This window comes from Geotrypetes seraphini, chromosome 10 (assembly GCF_902459505.1).
Source record: "Geotrypetes seraphini chromosome 10, aGeoSer1.1, whole genome shotgun sequence".
In the NCBI taxonomy this organism is placed as follows: Eukaryota; Metazoa; Chordata; class Amphibia; order Gymnophiona; family Dermophiidae; genus Geotrypetes; species Geotrypetes seraphini.
Genome location: NC_047093.1, coordinates 132106769 through 132127218, shown reverse-complemented (window position 1 = coordinate 132127218; position 20450 = coordinate 132106769). Strand labels below are relative to the sequence as shown.

The window sequence follows — 20450 nt, the reverse complement described above, 5'->3', positions numbered from 1 at the left end:
CCCAGCCAAACAAATTAACTTTTTATAAAAGGACCCCTGAAAAAAAACTGGTATCGTACTCATTTGATAACAAACCACAGGCAATATCATCATTTTAATAGTTTGGACTCTCCCCCACCAAGAAAGATGTAAAGGATTCCATTGCTCACATATTTCTGTTACTTTTTTAATAAAAAATGTTCATTCTCTTTCATTGTGTCTTCCAATGTGTTTTTTATTCTAATACCTAAATACTTTAATCCATCTTCTTTCCATACAAATGAGAATGAATGAAATAAGCCTTTAGTACAATGCACATTAAATGGAAGAATTTCTGACTTGCTCCAATTTATCTTAAACCCTGAAAATTTTCCAAATTTCTCTATCAACTCAAGCCAGCATGGAATGGTAATTTCTGGATTTCTCAAATAAAGCAGTATATCATCTGCATATGCAGAGATTTTATATTCCCAATCTGTACGAGGAATGCCTTGTATCCTCTTTGCTTGTTGAATGGCTAATAACAAGGGTTCTAATACAATATCAAAAAGCAAAGGAGATAATGGCCAGCCTTGTCTAACCCCCCTCTGCAAATTAAAACGCTCTGATAAATTATTATTAATATACAATCTTGCAGCAGGGGAGCTATACAACGTCTGAATCATTTGTATAAATCCTGAACCTATACCAAACCAATCTAATGCTTGATACATAAAAGTCCATTCAACTCAATCAAAGGCTTTCTCCGCATCCAAAGAGACAGAGAAAGCCGGATCATTCATGGCTTTTGATAAATTTAACATATGAAAAGCCAATCTGGTATTGTTAGAAGAATGTCTCTTAGCAACAAATCCCGTTTGGTGCATATCAATAATAAAAGGGAGAGCCTTAGCGAAGCGTAAAGCCAATATCTTAGCTAAAAGTTTTCCATTAACATTGATTAGCGAGATAGGACTGTAGTTTGAAACCAAAGTGGGATCTCTGTTTGGCTTTGGCAAAACGATTGTTAATGATTCTGCCATAGTACCTGTAATACAACCTTTAGTCAGTTGAAAGTGATATAAATTTAATAAATAAGGTAATAGGGTACTTTGAAATGATTTATAAAACTCTACTGTGAAACCATCACCACCTGGAGTGGATCCAACTCTAAGAGACTTCAATGCTGTTTCTAATTCTTTTAGTGATATAGGCTCCTCTAAACTTCTTTTTTATGTTCAGGAGCCTTCGGTCCAATAATTAGATTCAAAAATTCTAAACCATCTTTTTTCCTATCTCCATTGGGCTCAGAAGAATATAGGTCTTTATAAAAATTTAGAAATTGACTTAAAATATTTTCAATTTTAGTATGTCTCTCCATTTTCATCCTTTATTGCAATAATTTGCCAATAATCTTCCCGCCCTATTTGAGTTTCCATAATACAGAGTTTGTTGGGAAAACAAATCTTTCCTTACAAATTTAGAATATATCTCATTATATTTACCTTTTGCTTTTAATAAAGCCTGTAGGGTATTTTACTCCCATTTATCAACTAATTTAGCTTCCAAATGTTTAATTTCTTTTTCCAAATTATAAAATTGTTTTTTAAGTTGTTTTCTAATATATGCCGAATATGAAATAATATTACCTCTCATGGTAGCCTTAAATGCATCCCATAACGTTTCCATGTTAATATCTTCTGAAGTATTAAGTTGAAAGAATTCCATCATTTTTTATTTAAATTCTTCATGGAAATTTGAATCCCCAATCAATGTATTATCAAATCTCCATATAGACTTACAATAATCTTGCTCATCAAACTGAAATTAAATCCATACACCACCATGATCAGATAAAATGATAGGATCTATGGTGGCTTTTGTCACTTGCTGAACTATTTGATTCGAGACAAAAATATAATCTATTCTTGAAAAAGAATTGTGGACCTGTGAACAAAAGGAAAATTCCTGATCATTAAAATGAAGTATACACCATATATCAATTAAATTACAAGATTGTGCCAAATTATCTAACCCTAATGACTTCATAATTTTACTTGGTTTTTATCCAATAATGGATCCATTACAGCACTGAAATCTCCAGCCACTATTAAATTAGAAGCAGCCAATGGGAGTAGTAATTGTTGTAGATTCTTAATAAATTCCATTTGATTTGTATTTGGGGCATACACATTGAACAATTCCAGGGTAGTATTTCCCATGCTCATTCTTACATGTACCCACCTACCCAAAGGATCTGAAAATTAGCTGTACGTTTTTTATTTATTAATATGGCAACCCCAGCTTTCTTGCCAACTGCAAGGGCAAAAAAATTTTGGCGTACCCAACCCCCTTCCAGTTTTCTTGATTCCATCATTGATAGGTATGTCTCCTGAATAAAATACAAATCAGCATTTTGTTGCTTTAGGAAAGCTAACATTTTTTTCCTTTTTATTTGATGATTAAGGCCATTGACATTCAATGAAAATATTTTAATCTCAATCCATTTCCAAATATATAATCCAACAATAATATTTAAATTTATTTAAATTAATATGATTAGACACCATTACACAGTTTATAACCTTAAAAAAATAAATTATTCCTCTACAATCCCTTCATTCCCTATTCTCCCATCCCTGATTTTTAAGAAACCCCCTCCCTTTTCCCTCCCCCACCCCTCACATAAATTGATTGCCTTGGAACACACATAGGATTAGTAATCATAATACCCACTTCCCCAGGCAACTTCCATCACACCTTTCCTTTTACAATATTTAAAAGTAATAGACTTATTATTTAATGTATTATAAATCAAGTATTCCCTCAATAATTAACTCTGCAATAATGTAATCCTAATTATTTATATTAAAGGTTTTTCATAAAATCCATTTTAAATCTTTTCCAATTAAATCGATTTTACAAAATTATATCTGACCATTACCATAAATCTTTTTACTACATTTTACAATAGAAGAAATAATACATATATGATCCTTGTTATCTAGACAAAATTCTCAATCAACCCTTAAAACCTTCAGCTAAAAACTATTCCATGTTTTTCATGACTATCTTTTTATAACATTGACGTTAAATCAATTTACTGTTTGCATATAGTAAAATCTTACTCAATATAATTCAAGTTAGACTATAGAACTTTTGAAATAAAAGAGAATCATCATTTCTATTAAACAATTCATATTTCCAAAATATAGAAGATGAAATTTCTCCTTTTTTTCTTCACTCTAACATCCTATAAATGAAAATTTAATTATCTCCATAAAACTCATACAACAGTATTCAACTTCTTTAATTAATTCATATTTTCCTATCTTTCTTGTAAATCCTTTAATGTTTATCATGACCATTCCAAAATGCAGAAATCTTGCCTCCTTTTTCCCATTTGACTATTCCATTGACATCTTTAACACACATTAAATTCTATATGCTGATGTATCTTTGAAAAATCATGGGCACACTTTGAACACAAGATGTAGACTCCAACAATTCTTTCCTGTCATCTTGAAATTTAATATAATCTGTATTTTTCTGTGCTTCTTCTCCTATTTCTTTATCATACAGCCTTACGACTGATGTATTTGAGATAATCTTTTCCCTTTTAACTAGTTTAAATATAAATATGTCTATATCCAGTATGACAGACAATTCATAATAGTAACCCATAAACAAGTTCATATTTAAAATTCATTTTCATGTAAAGAATGAAGAAACCATGTCATTCTTCCTAGCATCAACTTAAGTGTCTTGATAATGAAAGACAAATGAAATCAATGTCAGGATCAGCTGATAAAAGCAATTCATGTAGAATTGATCCAATGTTTTACTGACGTAAATATATTAATGACATTGACGTGTCAGGTGCCAAGAGTCTCATGTATCTTAGAAAAGCTTATCTTCTACTTTAACTTTCAAACTACAGTAAAAAGAGAAAGTAGCATATGGTACAATGACAGTAGATTTCCATTAAGAAACTTGAAAGGCTGTGTCAAAATATAACATTCATCTTTAAATGCTACTACTTTTTGAGTTCCTCTTAAGTCATCAGATCATATCAGTTTCCTTGTGAGTTATGATATAACTCTGATATATGAACCTACACAGCCATGTTTCAGTCACCTTTATTAACATATTGAAAGCTCTTGTTTATTGCAGTTATTTAGAATTTCCTACTCCTTCCCCTTTCTTTTAAGAAATTTCATTGTCCATCCTTTTCATTCAACAACATGTTCAGAAAACATCAGATATCGCTCAGTTAAAATTGTTGAATCCAATTTCATCATATAGACATCGGTTCATTGTTTGACAAGAAGTACTTTAACTTTTCCGGATCTTCAAAATATAAGGACTTGTTTCCACTTGTCACTCTCATTTTGCAGGGTAGTATAAACCATATTTGTGCCCCCTTTCTTTCATTTAAGGTCTTAACATGAGGAATTGTTTCCGTGTGTTCGCAGTGTTTTTTGCAAAATCTGGTAAGAATAACAACTTTGATCCTTTATAATTTAAGTTTCTGTCAGCTTTAGCTAAATTCAATATCTCCATGGTCTGCTGGAACCGTAAAAGCTTGAAAATTAAAGGCCTTGGCTTCACTTGGCTGGCTGACCGTTTAGATGGAATCCTGTATGCTCGTTCTATTTCTATGGGGTGTTTTGAATTTAACTGCAGTAGCTTTGGTAAAAGATTTTCTAAAAATTAAATAGTGTTTCCCCCTTCCAAACCTTCAGCTAATCCAATAATTTTCACATTCTTTCTCCTACCTCAGTTCTCATAATTTTCAAGTTGTTTCTGCATTTCTTTAATAGTTTGACTGTCAGCTTTACATTGGTTTGTGTTAAGTTCCATCTGATCCATTTTACTTTCCAATAGCGACATTCTTTGGTTAGCGACTTCCATCTGACGATTTAAATTCAAAACTTCTTCTTTTACTTCATTAATTTTATTAGTGTTGTCTTGAAGCATCTTTTTAATATTCCGCAATTCTGCCATAACTTCGTTCTTGTCCAGTACATCCGTTACTTTCTCAGGAAGAGACGCTTTCGACGGCATCATCTGATCATGTCTGGCACGTTTCGCCGTCCCTGCAGCCGCAAAAGCCGTGTCAATCTTTGCTTGCCTCATATTTGCCATATTCCCGAAGTTATTTCAAGCACTTCGGCGAAAAAAACCCCCTTCAGACACTTATAAATTATCGATCTGTTGCCCAGGTTAGAGGAACGCCGCAACTATGCTTCCATTTTGTGCGCCGCCAAGCCACGCCCCCGCAAGTTACAATTCTTAAATACATAAGATAATAAATACATTAATATACAGGTTACATTAGAGTATCATTCTCTTGTTTTCAGTATGTCAAGGGAAGTGGAACCATCTGCTAATCTTCAAAGTCAGTTATGGAAGGCTCTCACAAGTAGATACGTCTTTAGAGATTTTTTAAAAGGCTTAAAGTCTGCAGTGAACCTTTCAATGAGTTCCACATTCTCAGATCTGCCACAGCTGCCAGAGAGAGAAAGGTATAAGGGAGAGAAAAGTCAACCCAAAATTCACTGGGTAAGTGATGGCCTAGTGGAAAGTGTTCTTGTTTTTGGAGCAAAGGGCTGAGGGTTCAAATCCTTTCATGAATAAATGACTTTTATCTATTTATAAAATCAAATCAGAGAAGGAGAGATGTAAGGGGGAGAAAATGCACAGTAAGCATTGTTGGATCAGGAGGGAGGGGGGACTGTGAGTCTGATTTTGGAACAAGGAGTGGTTTGAATCCTTTCAGTGAATAAATACTTTTTATCTATTTGTAAAATCAAATCTGAGAAGGAGGGAGGCATAAGAGGGAGAAAATTCAAGTGCCAGCAATTGTCGGGTTACTGGTGGTGTAATGGAAAGTGCTCCTGTTCTGGGAACTAGGGGCTGAGGTTTGAATCCTTTCAGTGAATAAATGTCTTATTATCTATTTTTAGAATTGAATCAGAGAGAGAGAAAGGTATAAAGGAAGGAAAAAAATCAACCTAACAGTCACTGGGTAAGTGGTGGCCTAGCGGACAGTGTTCATCCTTTTGGAGCAAGGGGCTGAGGGTTCAAATCCTTTCATGAATAAATGTCTTTTATCTATTTTTTTAATCGAATCAGAGAGAAAAGTATAAGGAACAGAAAAGTCAACCTAAAAGTCACTGGCTAAGTGGTGGCCTAGTGGAAAGTGTTCCTGTTTTAGCAAAAGAAGCTGAGGGTTCAATCCTTTCAGTGTAGAGATATCTTTATGTATTTGTAAATTTCCAATCAGGGCATTAAGGGAAGCAGGCCTTTGTTTCCCCAATGATGGATCAGAGGAAAATGGGTTGTTTTCTACCAAATCATCCTGGGTTCAAGTCCCTTCTATGACCAGATGTTTGACTTTTAAACCCAAATCAAGGAAGGAGAAGTATAAGGGGGAGAGAAAGTGAGCCAAACTTCATTATTCTGGTGGTGGACTAGAGGAAAGGTTGGTTATCTTGCACCAAAGAATCCTGGGTTCAACTCCCATGACTGGATGCTTGAATTTCAAATCCAAATCAAGGAAGGAGAAGTATAAGGGGGAGAAAAGTTACCAAATACTCATCGGTCCAGTGGTGGGCTAGAGGAAGTTTGTTACCTGGCACCAAAGAGTCCCAGGTTTGATTCCCATGACTGGATGTTTGAATTTTAAATCCAAATCAAAGCATGAAAGGTATAAAGCAGGGGTGTCAAAGTCCCTCCTCGAGAGCTGAAATCCAGTCAGGTTTTCAGGATTTCCCCAATGAATATGCATGAGATCTATTTGCATGCACTGCTTTCATTGTATGCTAATAGATCTCATGCATATTCATTGCAGAAATCCTGAAAACCTGACTGGATTGCGGCCCTCGAGGAAGGACTTTGACACCCCTGGTATAAAGGGAAGAAACCGAAAACACCTAGGACCTGCCTGACTGGTGGCTCAATGGCCATTGAGAAGATTGTAGGTTTGAGTCCAGCTTAGTCAGAAGCTAGGTGGGACCAGAGTAGGTAAGTGGAGGAGCTGGAGGGCCCTGGAAGAAGGGGTTAGATGGAGGAGCAGGTTAGATAGACCAGAAGGAGGGCCCAGGTTAGATAAATCTGTGTTCAAAGAATACTGCATGAAACCTAATAACCTTTGCTACTATGAATGGAGCACTTGGAGCAGTATCAGGCCCTACTCCTTAGCTGAGACTTGAACCCTCAACCTCCTATTACTATCACCTTGGCAAGAGCAACTAGTAGCTGGGGATTATGCTATTTTTACTATGAAAAATAGACTAAATTTGAATAAAACTACCTTCTTCTCTTGGAGCAGTATCAGCCCCTACTCCAAAGTGATACGTGGTCGCCTCCTCGTTGCCACCTCCCACCACTGGAAGTGTTCCAATGTCTGCGTTGCATGTGGCCCCTAAGGAAGATCTCCCACCGCCAGCAAGCCTTCCTTCTTCAAAACAGCACTCAGTTCCGCCACCATGGTCACACGTTTATGAGCCACATTTATAGTAACAAGCAGTCCAAATGGGAAAAGCCACCGGTACCGACTACTTTTATGCTTCAGGACTTCAAGAAGTGGCCAAAACTCCCTGCGCTTCTGAAGAGTAATAGCAGAAAGGTCTTGAAAGATTTCAGGTTTATGATTTCTCCAGGTAATAACTCCCATAACCTTTGCTTTTTTGACCAAGCGATCTTTGTCAGGAAAATGGTGCAAGCAGGCTATAATGTCTTGAGGGTAGTCACCCTTCTTCAGACCCAGAGTGCGGTGGGCTCTATCCACTTTCACTGAACTGGATGCAGAATCCATGCCCCCCTCCCCTGGAAACAGCAACTGGTAAATCTCCTGCACCACTACCATGGAGTCTCCAAACTCCTCCGTGTCTGGTACTCCCCTGGATTCTAATGTTATTTCTTCGGGACTGGATTTCCAAGTCCTCCACTCCAGAATTTCCTTTTGTGCCTCTTCCACTGTAGAGGCCAGCGCCTGCATTGTGTCTTCCTGGTCTCCCAACCGCCGCTCCGTATCCTCCACCCTTCCCAGCAGATCAGCAAAGTCCTTTCTAATTTCTTTAACTGCATCTTTTATTTTGCCCTTTACCGCTGCTACCTCATTTTTTTATGTCGGAGGCCCACTGCTGAAGGTCCGCCTTCGTTACCGCTGCAGCTGACTCGGCGTGCCTCAATCTCGGGGAAGCCCCCCGCTCTGATTCTTCCTCCGAAGCGCTCTCACCAGACTCGCGCGCCAACAGGGCCAAGGTCCCACGCACATGGCGAAGGTAGCCCTTCTCACCGCCTCTCTCCTGCAGCTGGGCATCATCTGTTTTCTTCCGGGACGCCATATTTTGCAATCGGTCCACTCCCCTGCTCACAGGCTCGCAGATAACACTTTCAGCTCTCAGTTGCACGGGGGGGGGGGGGGGGTACTGGAGGCAAAACGCTACCCGGAGTCAGAGATAAGACTCTAACCCTCCGGTCTTTACCTGTGAGGCACTGGGATCCGGACCGAAGATGCAGACAAGGGAGTGCTCGGAGGACCTGTTCTGGGACTTTATATTTACCGCGAGCAGTGTCTTCTACCATGAGCTATCAAGGCTAAAAGTTAACAAAGCCATGGGACCGGATAATCTACATCCCAGGGTACTTCGAGAATTGAGAGATGTCCTGGCAGAGCCATTAGCTGCGCTTTTCAATCTGTCCCTAAACTAGGGAAAGGTCCCCTTGGACTGGAAAATTGCTAACGTCATTCCGCTCCGCAAAAAGGGATGTAGGTCAGAGGCTGAAAATTACAGACCTGCGAGTCTCACATCAATAATGTGTAAACTTATGGAGACGTTGATTAAAAACAGATTGGATATGATTCTGGATGACGAGAGGCTGAGGGATCCCCACCAGCATGGATTTACGAAGGGAAGGTCTTGTCAATCCAATCTGATAAGCTTCTTTGCCTGGGTAACGAAACAACTAGATAGGGGAGAGTCCCTGGATATAGTGTATTTAGACTTCAGTAAAGCCTTTGATAGTGTCCCACACCGTAGGTTATTGAACAAAATGAATACATGGGACTAGGAGAAACATTGACTGCCTGGGTTAAAGACTGGCTCAGTGGTAGACTTCAGAGGGTGGTGGTAAATGGTACTCCCTCAGAAATGTCGGAAGTGACCAGTGCAATGCCGCAGGGCTTGGTCTTGGGTCTGATACTATTTAATATCTTTGTACGAGACCTGCCCCAAGGACTTCGAGGTAAGATTACATTATTTGCCGATGACGCTAAGCTATGCAACATAGTGGACAGCACAACCATGCCCGACACTATGAGGCAGGACCTACTTTTACTGGAAAAATGGTCAGATACTTGGCAACTGAGTTTTAATGCCAAAAAGTGTAAGGTTATGCACCTTGGTAATGGTAACCCCTGCAAAACATACATCCTGAATGGTGAAACCTTAACAAGAACTGTCGCAGAACGGGACCTGGGTTGTAATCATTAGTGAAGATATGAAGCCTACCAATCAAGTGGAGAAAGCTTCAACCAAGGCTAGACAAATGCTGGGTTGCATCCAAAGAAGTTTTGTCAGCCTTAAGCCTGAAGTTACAAGTCCATGGTGAGACCTCATCTGGAGTACTCTGTTCAGTATTGGAGGCCACATTATCAAAAGGATGTGAAGAGAATGGAATCAGTTCAACGAATGGCCACTAAGATGGTCTCAGGACTCAAGGATCTCCCATATGAAGAACATCTAAGCAGGCTGCAGTTATATTCTCTCAAGGAACGCAGAGAGAGGGGAGACATGATAGAGATGTTCAAATATCTTACAGGCCGTGCTGAGGTGGAGGAAGATATATTTTTCCTTACAGGTCCCACGGCAACAAGAGAGCATCCGCTCAAACTCAAGGGTGGGAGACTTCATGGCGACATCAGGAAGTACTTCTTCACTGAAACGGTGGTTGATCATTGGAATGGTCTTCCACGTCAGGTAGTCGGTCAGGTAGTCGAAGCCAGCAATGTGCTCGACTTCAAAAGACGATGGGATAAATATGTGGGTTCACTCCTGGGAAATGCTTAGGGGAGGGTTCTTTTAAGGGGAGGGTTCTTTGAATGGGCAGACTTGTTGGGCCGCCGGCCATTTTCTGCCGTCATACTCTATGTATTCTATGTATCTTGGTTAGTGACGTCCTGAATCTTTTTTTTACACTGGCGGGTGTTTTCCCCTATAACAGCCTCCAGAAGAGCGTTCCAGTTTTCCACCACTCTCTGGGTGAAGAACTTCCTTATGTATATACGGAATCTATCAAGGTGATGGTCATTGTAGAAGTGCATCTATGCAAGGCGAGGATCCAGATGCTTCGGTACTTGAATGATTGACTGACTAGAGCTCCATCCAAGACCAACGGTAAGAAAGTAGTGATGCAAGTTGTCCACCTGCTCCAGGACCTGGGTTCGATCATCAGTTTCCAGAAGAGCCACCTGGAGCCTACATAGTCCCTAGAGTACTTGGAAATCCACTTCAACAAGGCAGAGGATTGAGTTTTTCTTCCGAAGCCATGCAAACTGAAGCTAAGATGCTTGGCACTATCTACAGGTGCTGGGGTCAATGGTAATGACCATAGAGGTTTTTTCTTGGGCAAAAGTTCATCTACACCCTCTCCAGGATGCACTATTATCCCACTGGTCTCTGCAGATGGATTCTCTCCAGTTTGCATTGGTAGTTCCAACCGAAGTCATCATCCAAAGGCTTGCCTCTCCACATATCTTCTTGGGTGATCCTGATGACAGATGACAGTCTTTACGGATGGGGGGGGGCACTGAGGGGGGTCATCCAGTTCAGGGCCTATGGTTGCCCTCTCAGAGGAAATTGTCCATCAACAGACTGGAGCTATGAGCCATTCATCTAGTGCTGCAGTCATTGGAAAACATCCTGGCAGGCAAAGAGGTCAGTTTTCTCAGACAATGCCACAGTAGTGGCATACATCAACAGGAAGGAGGAACCAAGAAAGTTCTGTTGATACTAAGAGCCCAGTTGCAGAAGTCCACCTACTGGCTCTATTAGCAGCAGCACTAGTAGCAGGAGTGGAAAATATGCAGGCCGACTATCTCAGCCGACAGACCCTGGACCTAGGGGAGTGGTCTTTGTCCCAAAATACATTGTGAGGCACTGAGGGCATCAATCTGATGGCGTCGGCAAACAACAAAGTCTTGTTTCTTCAGCCAAAGATTCAAGCCCAGAAGTGCTGGCATGGATGTTCTAGTACAACCTTGGCCAGAGAAGGAGCTGTTGTACTTGTTTTTCCTGTGGCCCATTATTGGCAGGTCATTTGAAGATTAGTGGCCCACCTGGATTGCCAATCCTGGTTACTCCAGACTGACCCCCGTGAACTGTGGTATGCGGATCTGGTTCAGCTGCAGAGGGACCAGTGTCTCAAACTGCCTCTTCATTCAACTTTGATTTCCCTGGAGGGTTCAGAACGCTTTGTGCTTATGGCATGGCTCTTTGGAGCCATAGCTACCCTCCTAAGATCTAAGAAACTGGCAACTGTCGCAGCCTATGGTAAGGCTTGGAAAATGTTCAGTGCTGGTATGTCAAGCAGAGTGTGGTGAAGGTTAGAACTACAGCCTCAGCACTCAAGAGGTTGTGGGTTCAAACCCCACTCTGCTCCCTGTGACTCTGGGCAAGTCACTTCATCCTCCACTGCTCCAGGTACATTAGATAGATTGGGAGCCCATTGGGACAGACAGGGAAAATGCTTGAAGTACCTGTATGTAAAACCACTTGGAATGTGGTTGTATAATTACAAAAAGGTGATATACAAGTCCCAATCCTATTCCCTTTAAGGCTCCGAAGCCTGTGGTTTTAGCGTTTCAAGACAGGCTTGAGAAAGTCCCAATAGTTTGTTTACTCAAAGTACAGGTGGAAGAACTCTTGTGCTTCAGGTCTCGAGTGAAGAAAGTATCTTTAGCTTTTACATCCTAATGTAGCCAGGTTTTTGAAGGGAGCATTGCAACTGCATCCCCCTGTACGACAGCTGTTCCCAATGTGGAAACATTGTCTTGCAGCCCCTCAGTAAGGCTCTGAACGAGCCTTTACAAGAGGCTTCACTAATGGATCTTACTGTTAATATGGGAAGCACACAAGATTAAATATCTGGACATCTGGTACAGTAACTACTGACAAAACTATATCTTTTAAATATTAAATCTCGTATTGTTTTAACTATACATTTTGGACTCGTAGTCCGTAATTTTTCTGACTTGGGGTGGGGTGGGGCAGAAGCCATCAAAATGATTCTGGCTTCTAAACTAAATTACAAATGGTATAAATTAAAGAACTAAGGCCGGTATTGGACAGACTTGTACGGTTTGTGCCCCATATATGGTGATTTGGTGTAGGATGGGCTGGGGAGGGCATCAATGGGAACTCCACTAACTTGGAACATGAGGTCGTCACTGGCCAGACTTTACAGTACATATCCTGCAAACAATGGGATGGTTGGATAGGCTGGAGAGAGCCTAGATGGAAACTTTACCAGTTGGAACCTAGGACAATACCAGGAGGACTTTAGTCTGTGGCCCAGAAATATAAAAAGGACAAGTTAATTTAATCATGTATTTTTAATGAGAATAACTAATACCATACCATACCATATCAACTCTTGTATCCCGCAAATATCAGCTAGGAATCATTGCAGCTTACACAATACAGGGGTACCTCGGGAATCCGAACGCCCCAGAACTCGAACAACTTGGAATCCGAACTATCATGACCGAAATAGAACATTGGACAATCAACTTCAAACTGAAACTTTAACACAGAAAAAACAAAAATCTTCCTTGCAAGCCCAACGGATAAAATGACCAATACAACGTTACATATAAAAGACCACGATCACCCGATTACCAACACAATAAAAATATTGGGAGTCACACTGGACACACACCTGACAATGGTTGAACACACGAATATAGTGGCAAAAAAATGTTTCCTGATGTTATGGAGATTAAAGACCATCAAAAAATACTTTGACCCATTATCGTTCAGATTACTAGTGCAATCACTAGTGCTTTCTACTCTGGACTATTGCAATATCGTTTATATGGGTATTCCCAAAAAAACAGTGAGGAAGCTTAGAATCATTCAGAACTCAGCGGTCCGCTTGATATTTGGATTAAAAAAGAATGACCATGTCACCCCCTACTACAAACTACTGCACTGGCTTACGGTCGAGGCAAGAATAATATTCAAGTTCTCCTGCATATGTTTCAAACACACTTTGTATTCTACAGCCCTAAAAGACAAACCAGAAACAGCTATCTTTTTGCATACCCAAGCATAACCAATTGCAAATACAAAACCTTTCTGGACAGAACTTTCATGCACCAAGCAAACAAACAACAACATTGGCTAGACAGTTGCATTAATAAAGCTGAACTGACCTACAATGCTTTTAGAAAACTCATAAAAACTACCTTATTCGACAGATATATCACCTAAACAGAATCTCACCAAACACTCTGTTTCTTTTCACTTTCCCGATATGCCCTCTGAAATCCTAATCGAACAGCATTTGTAATTTCAGGACCTGAATCTCTAAACAAACTGTATATTGTAATTTTTGCTGTTTTTTGAAATTTGCGATTTTTCTTTACAGGTCTGCTCCGAAATTCTTAGCAAACAGTATATTTTGTAATTTCAATTTCTTAAAGTCTCTGTACTCTGTACTCCTTCTACATATTGTAAATCGCTGAATGTCCAGCTCTCTTGAATGTAAACCGCCTAGAAGTCGCAAGATTGTGGCGGTATAGAAGAATAAAGTTATTATTATTATTTTTTAAATTAAATTTTGCGCCAGAATCCGAACACTGCTTTGGAATCCGAATGTACGGGAACTGCAAGCGTTGCTCAGCCCAAAGCTTCCTCTCCGACGCAGCTACCTGTTTCCGCCTGGGCAGTTCGCGTCAGAGGGAAGCTTTGGGCTGAGCACCACTTGCAGTTGCCAATCTTGCTGCCTATGCTGGCGGAAGCCCGATCTTGTTGTCTAAGCTGGCGGAGGCCCGATCTTGCTGCCTCTGCCGGGGGCCCGATCTTGATGAGTTTGTGGGACCAAGGAACGTATTAATTCAATTTCTATTATTTTCAATTGCAAAAATTATCTTGGAACTCATAAGAATATAAGATTTGCCGCTGCTGGGTCAGAGCAGTGGTCCATCGTAGCCAGCAGTCCGCTCACGCGGCGGCCCCTAGGTCAAAGACCAGTGCCCTATTTGAGACTAGCATTACCTGAGTATGTTCTGTTCCAGCAGGAACTTATCCAACCTTTTCTTGAATCCCTGAAGGGTGTTTTCCCCTATAACAGCCTCCAGAAGAGCGTTCCAGATTTCTACCACTCTTTGGGTGAAGAAGAACTTCCTTACGTTTGTACGGAATCTATTCCTTTTTAACTTTAGTGAGTGCCCTCTCTTTCCCTTCACCTCAGAGAGGGTGAACAATCTCTCTTTCTCTACTAAGTCTATTCCCTTCAATATCTTGAATGTTTTGATCATGTCCCCTCTCAGTCTCCTCTTTTCAAGGGAGAAGAACTCCAGTTTCTCTAGCCTCTCATTGTATGGCAACTCCTCCAGCCCCTTAACCATTTTTGTCGCTCTTCTCTGGACCTTTTTCGAGTAGTACTATGTCCTTCTTCATGTACGGTGTCCAGTGTTGGACGCAGTATTCCAGGTGGGGGCGTACCATGACCCGGTACAACGGCATGATAAACTTTTCAGATCTGTTTGTGATCCCCTTCTTAATCATTACTAGCATTCTGTTTTGCCCTTTTCGCCATCGCCGCACATTGCGCGGACGGTTTCACTGACTTGTCTACAAGTACTCCCAAGTCTCTTTCCCGGGGGCTCTCTTTGAATACAGCACTGGACATCCTGGAACGGATTAAGTTTGGTTTCCAAGATTCCACTGTATTAGAATTGCTACAGACTGTTCAGGCCTTTATCTGCCGTCATTTACTATGTTACTATTGCTGTTTTCAGAAATTAATTAAGACCACTTTATTCAATAAGTTTATTACTTAGTGAGTTTTATTACTGAAATTCTATTTTATAAATATTTGTATTTTTTACTGTATTATTGTATTTCGCTGATTGTCCAGCTCTTTTTAGTGTAAACCACCTAGAACTTTTGGTTATGGCGGTATAAAAGAATAAAGTTATTAATATTATTATTATATTTAGCATGATACCCTTCCCATTTCCTAATAGCTTATATTTAAAAAATTGATAGTTTAATGAATCAAGTTTCAAGTTTTATTGAAATTTGATTTGATCGCTCATCTAGCGTTATTGAGCAAAATACAATTAAAAAAAATAAGAAAATAAAAAGTCATACAACTTATGATTTGTTAACAGTAAATAACATGAATGATACAAACACATATACTAACTGGTACATAAGGAAAAAGAAACCACCTAGAATAGCATTACATAAACTAAAAGTACCTATATAAAATGGTGGTTTAAATATACCTAACTTTAAAAGATATTAAACTGCCTTCAGACCTGCACAAACTTTAATGTGGTTTAACAAATCTGATTTCTTTGATTCTCCGAGATGGTTGACATTAGAAACCTCATTAATCTCTCCCAAACCATTAAATTTATTACCCTTTATGGATAAATTCCACTTTAATGACTCTTTAAGATGACTAAAATCATCTGCATTGACAATTCTGGCACTTTATAAATCTATAAACAAGAATGCAATAGCTTTTGAATATGTCAGAGATATTTGCCATTCCAAAATATTTGGTTACTGTCTCAGATTACCTCTGATGGTAAATTGTTATCGGAGGAAAAATTAAAGGTTATTTCCGATTCACCTTCTACTAATCTTCAAAACTGACCATTGCTTAACTTCTTAGTATCTCAATCTGTTGATTCTTTGTCATCCCTCCAGACCAGCACAGAATGGATGGGTCTACACTCCTCTGCCAGCAGGTGGGGAATGAAAACACATTGACATTTGGCTGTAGTACAAGTGGGCTGTGCTGTCCCATCTACAATCAGTCTGTTCTCAGTCTCCAGCAGGTGGAGGTGGTAAGCCTGTGCAGTCTTTCTCTGGTTAGTTAGGACCTGTTGGATCTGGTTAGTGGCCTTTTTGGTCCCTGTGTTCTTGTCCAGAAAGAGCTTGGGGAGACCCTTTCGGAGGTCCATCCAACCTCAGGGGATGCCACACTCGACTGGTTGAGTTCCTCTCCCCATTTTCCACCACCTTCCCCAATTTTTTGTTTAGAGGTGCCTCAGCTGTAAGCCTTGCCACAGTTTAGGCAACGCATAAGAGCCTGTGGGGTCTGCTCATTTGTTAGTTAAAGTTGTATTTAAAAAAAACAACCAAAAACAAAACCTGAGGCAGTGCTGGTCTGAAAGGAAGCTTTAAATTAGCTTTAATTGATTTTTTATTGTGAACCAGTGGTTTTGTTTTTTCCTTGTAGCGGTTCGCAATGAGCACTTTAAAGGGCTTGAAAAAGTGCTCATTGTGTGCCTGATGAGCAAAGTGCTCTGGCTGCTGCGAGGGGGGGAATCCTTGTTGGCTTCGGGTGCTGGCGAGTAGGGTTACCCTTCGCGTGTGCACCACTGTAGGCAATGGGGAAGCCTGGGCTTCCCATACAGGGATTTCCCCAGCCACCGATGGTCAGGGAAATAAGGTTTCCTTCTAGAGATGAAAAACTCACTGGTTCAAGACTTATATGTCTTTTCTACTAGAAAGAAAATTATTGAGGTAAGAACCTAATCTTCCCTTAAAATGCTTAAATGTGGTGAAAACTAAAGGGATTTTTAACATTAATTAGATCTCTTTCAAAGGAACAATTTTATTGAGTATTCTGTTTATATAGTATTATTCAATTGGTTTTTGGATCCCTCCAGATCTGATACTGCTAAAACTGAGAGTATATTAACCTGCTTCCAAAGCTGATTAGAAACCATTTTACCTCTAGATGATTGAAATTTGGATTTTTTTTTCATATATACATTAAAGTTAAAATTTGCTAATAGATGGTCCGACTACAGCACAAGAGACCACTGAATATTTTCAATAATATCTCCATCAATTGCCCCAAAAGCAATTTAAATCTAATGCGAATCATAGTAATAGATGCAAGACACAGTGATCATCAGGTTTTTCAAGATGAAAATTTAAATCACCGGGAGATAAGTAATGTTTAATACTATACAGATATTGATGTAATATAATCAAACAAACATTACTGAATCTCTATCCAACTCCTTGGTGACTTTTATAATAACATTATCCCAACAAAACCAAAATCTGAATAATCATTACGTTTATAGAATAAAATTTCTAAGCTCTCTTTTACCAAATAACCTAAGTAAATCAAAGAAAAAAAACCTTTTATATATAATTGCTAAACCTCTCTCCCTTTATTTCCCTCTAGGATTATGTACAATGCTATATCCAAAAGGGCATAATTCTGATAACAGTGGAGAATCTTTTTCTGGAAGCCACATTTCGACTATAAACGCAATCCCTATTTAATGATCTTCTATCAAATCCCTCGGTAAAAAAGTGTTATTGCATACTGATCTAGCTTTGCAATAATACCATGGAATTGGTATGGCTATATATGGTAGGCCTATAGGAGCATTATAAGGAACAGGTTGTAAATTTAGATGATAACCTTATGAATAGCTTTCTTATTCAGAGGTCTATTTCCATAATAAGCTTCTATCTTTTTAGGTTGAAAACTCATAGTCAATTAGGTTCATATTCACTATGGCTCCGATTCTGCAAAGTGTGTCCCGATTGTAGACAGTTGTAGGCGTCCTACAGCTGTCTAATCAGCCAAACAGGAGGCACGTTTCTAAAAAAATGCTCCCCAGGCAGGCTGTCTATATTGAAGGTGCCTCCGGGAGCCTAGGGAGGCCTGCAAGCCTGCCTAAGCTCGCCTAAGGCTAGGTGGTAGCCTTAGGCGAACCTAGGCGGCCCTATGCATCTCCCTAGTAGACACTTACCATGTAGGCCAGCAAATTGCTGGCCTACATGGTAAGTAGACGCGGCCGCTATACTTAATTGCGGCAAGGGATCTCCCTGCCACAATTAGTATAGCAGCCACGGCTACGGCCGCCAGTCTCCCCTCTCCCCCCGATGATTGCGGCAGGAGGGTGCTCACACCCTCCTGTCCACAGAACCCACAATCGCCGGCAGAAAGGTGCCAGACCCCTTGACCCTCCCATCAAAATGCCCCAACCCCGCTTCCCGGAACCCCACAATGAAACCCCCCACCCCGGAACCCCCCTCGGGCTTACCTGCAAGTTGGCCGGACAGATCCTCGCACTGTCCAGCCAGCAGGCCCCCCTCCTTCCATATGAGGTAGGCCCTCCCCTCCCCTGCCCAACCCACAGGATCCTAGGTGGCCTAAATATCTAGCATTAGTAAACTTTGGTTTCCTTTATAATGATACAACAACTAGTCTCAGAAACTAGCCCACACAGACCTAAAACACACTAGATCAATACTTTCAACCAGTGCATTTTAAAAAATATATCCATCTAACTATTCACAATGTTAAAAGCTACAGATAATATAAATCCTACTAGATAAAACTAGTCTCTGCTCCGTCACTGCACAAAGTAGCACACCTTTGGCTTTTGCCTTAGACAATGCAAACAAAGGTAGCATGCCACTAGGTGCTATCTTTAACTAGGACAATGTCTGATGTCACTAAAGTGGGGAGCAAGTCCCCACACACTGGAGAGTGAAATCCACTGTGGATTATTTTATGACGCCTAAGGTGACTTTTTTGCTTGAAGCTTTTATCACATTCAGAACAAGTATATGGTTTTTCTCCACTGTGTATTCTTGCATGAATTCTGAGGCTACTTTTATGATTGAAGCTTTTATCACATTCAAAACATTTATATGGTTTTTCTCCACTGTGGATTCTTTTATGACTTCTAAGGCTACTCTTATGATTGAAGCATTTATTACATTCAGTACATATATATGGTTTTTCTCCAGTGTGGATTCTTTCATGATTTATGAGGCTACATTTATTATTGAATCTTTTATCACATTGAGAACATTGATAAGGTTTTTCTCCAGTGTGGATTCTTTTGTGAGTTCTAAGGTTACTTGTACGATTGAAGGTTATATCACATTCAGGACATTTATATGGTTTTTCTCCCGTGTGAATCCTTCTATGACGTCTAAGGTGGCTTCTTTGATTAAAGCTTTTATCACATTCAGAACATTTGTATGGTTTTTCTCCAGTATGGATTCTTTTATGATTTTTGAGTGTACTTATATGACTGAACCTTTTATCACATTCAGTACATATATATGGTTTTTCCCCAGTGTGGATTCTTTCATGAAATCTGAGGTTTCCTGTGGTACTGAACTTCTTATCACAATGAGAACATTCATACGGTTTTTCTCCAGTGTGCATTCTTTCATGTATTCTGAGGCTACTTGTGCGATTGAAGCTTTTATCACATTGAGAACATTGATATGGTTTTTCACCTGTATGGATTCCTTCATGAATTTGAAGGCTATATTTCTGAGTGAAGCTTTTGTCACAAAGTGCACATTTAAATAGCTTTGCTCCCTGGAGGTTCATTTTATGCACTTGTTTCTTTTTAATGTTCATTTCTTCATATCTGTCCAGTTGAAATGGCTGACTGAAGCCTTTGTCATGTACAGAAAGTTTTGTTGGGTTTTGCCCTTTGTGAACTTTCTGATGAATTATAAACTGTGCTTTATATGTAAAACATTGTTCACATTTAGTACACTGGAATGATTTGTGCCTGGAAAATTTATTTTCTCCTGTCAAGTTTGAATTCTCAGAGAATCTTACCTCATTTGTAATGCTCTGAAACAGTCTTTCTCCATTACGGCTCTGATTTTGTGAAAGATTTGAGAAATAGTTTGAATTTTTCTCTTGTTTAGTACATGCATTGGGTCTGGCTCCATTATGAAGTTTTTCTTTCATGGTGGTTAGTGTAATTTTACTCATACCTCCCACACTATCAGCTAAAGGATCTGTCCTGTCTCTGGAAGGGTCTTCATGTTTCCATTCTTCCATCTGCTGCCCTTCGCATTCTCTCATTTTCTTACTGTTGTTCCCAAATCCATCATCTGTTGGATAAAAATGAGAGTATTTAAATAAATTATACAGCTATTGATATAGGCAAATATTCCCAAAGGAATCTTTAAAAACATCTGCTTTGCTAAGTCTCCATGGGCACCTTTTATCAAGCTGTGTACTGGTGAGGTAAATGCTCATTCAATTCCTACGAGCATTGGCGAATTTACCTCACCACCCATGCTAAAATGCTCTACCATGGCTGGCCTGGGCGCGAAGTAGCCGTGGAGTTTGCAAACCCCTGAAGAAGCGTGTTAGCGAAACAGGGAGCCCTGTTGGATGGTGTGGAAGTGTATTATGATCATGCTTGAATGATTTTCAGCTTATTCTCC

General features: G+C 39.8%; 1 protein-coding gene and 1 pseudogene across 3 annotated transcripts in view; one reads left to right on the top strand and one right to left on the bottom strand.

The window, feature by feature from the left end:
• Positions 1-20450, top strand: part of LOC117367671 — a 154901-nt pseudogene that overhangs the window by 68422 nt on the left and 66029 nt on the right.
• The window catches only part of LOC117367632 (zinc finger protein 271-like), a 204055-nt gene that overhangs the window by 134754 nt on the left and 48851 nt on the right, over positions 1-20450 (bottom strand). Inside the window, exon 9 of one of the 3 annotated variants that reach the window (XM_033960391.1) lies at positions 18385-20111. The exons of the other annotated variants lie outside the window; for them this stretch is intronic. Coding sequence (XP_033816282.1) covers positions 18661-20111 — 1451 coding nt within the window. The 3' untranslated portion in view covers positions 18385-18660. Of the gene's footprint in view, positions 1-18384; positions 20112-20450 lie in introns of those variants that run through there. 3 annotated transcript variants of the gene reach the window in all.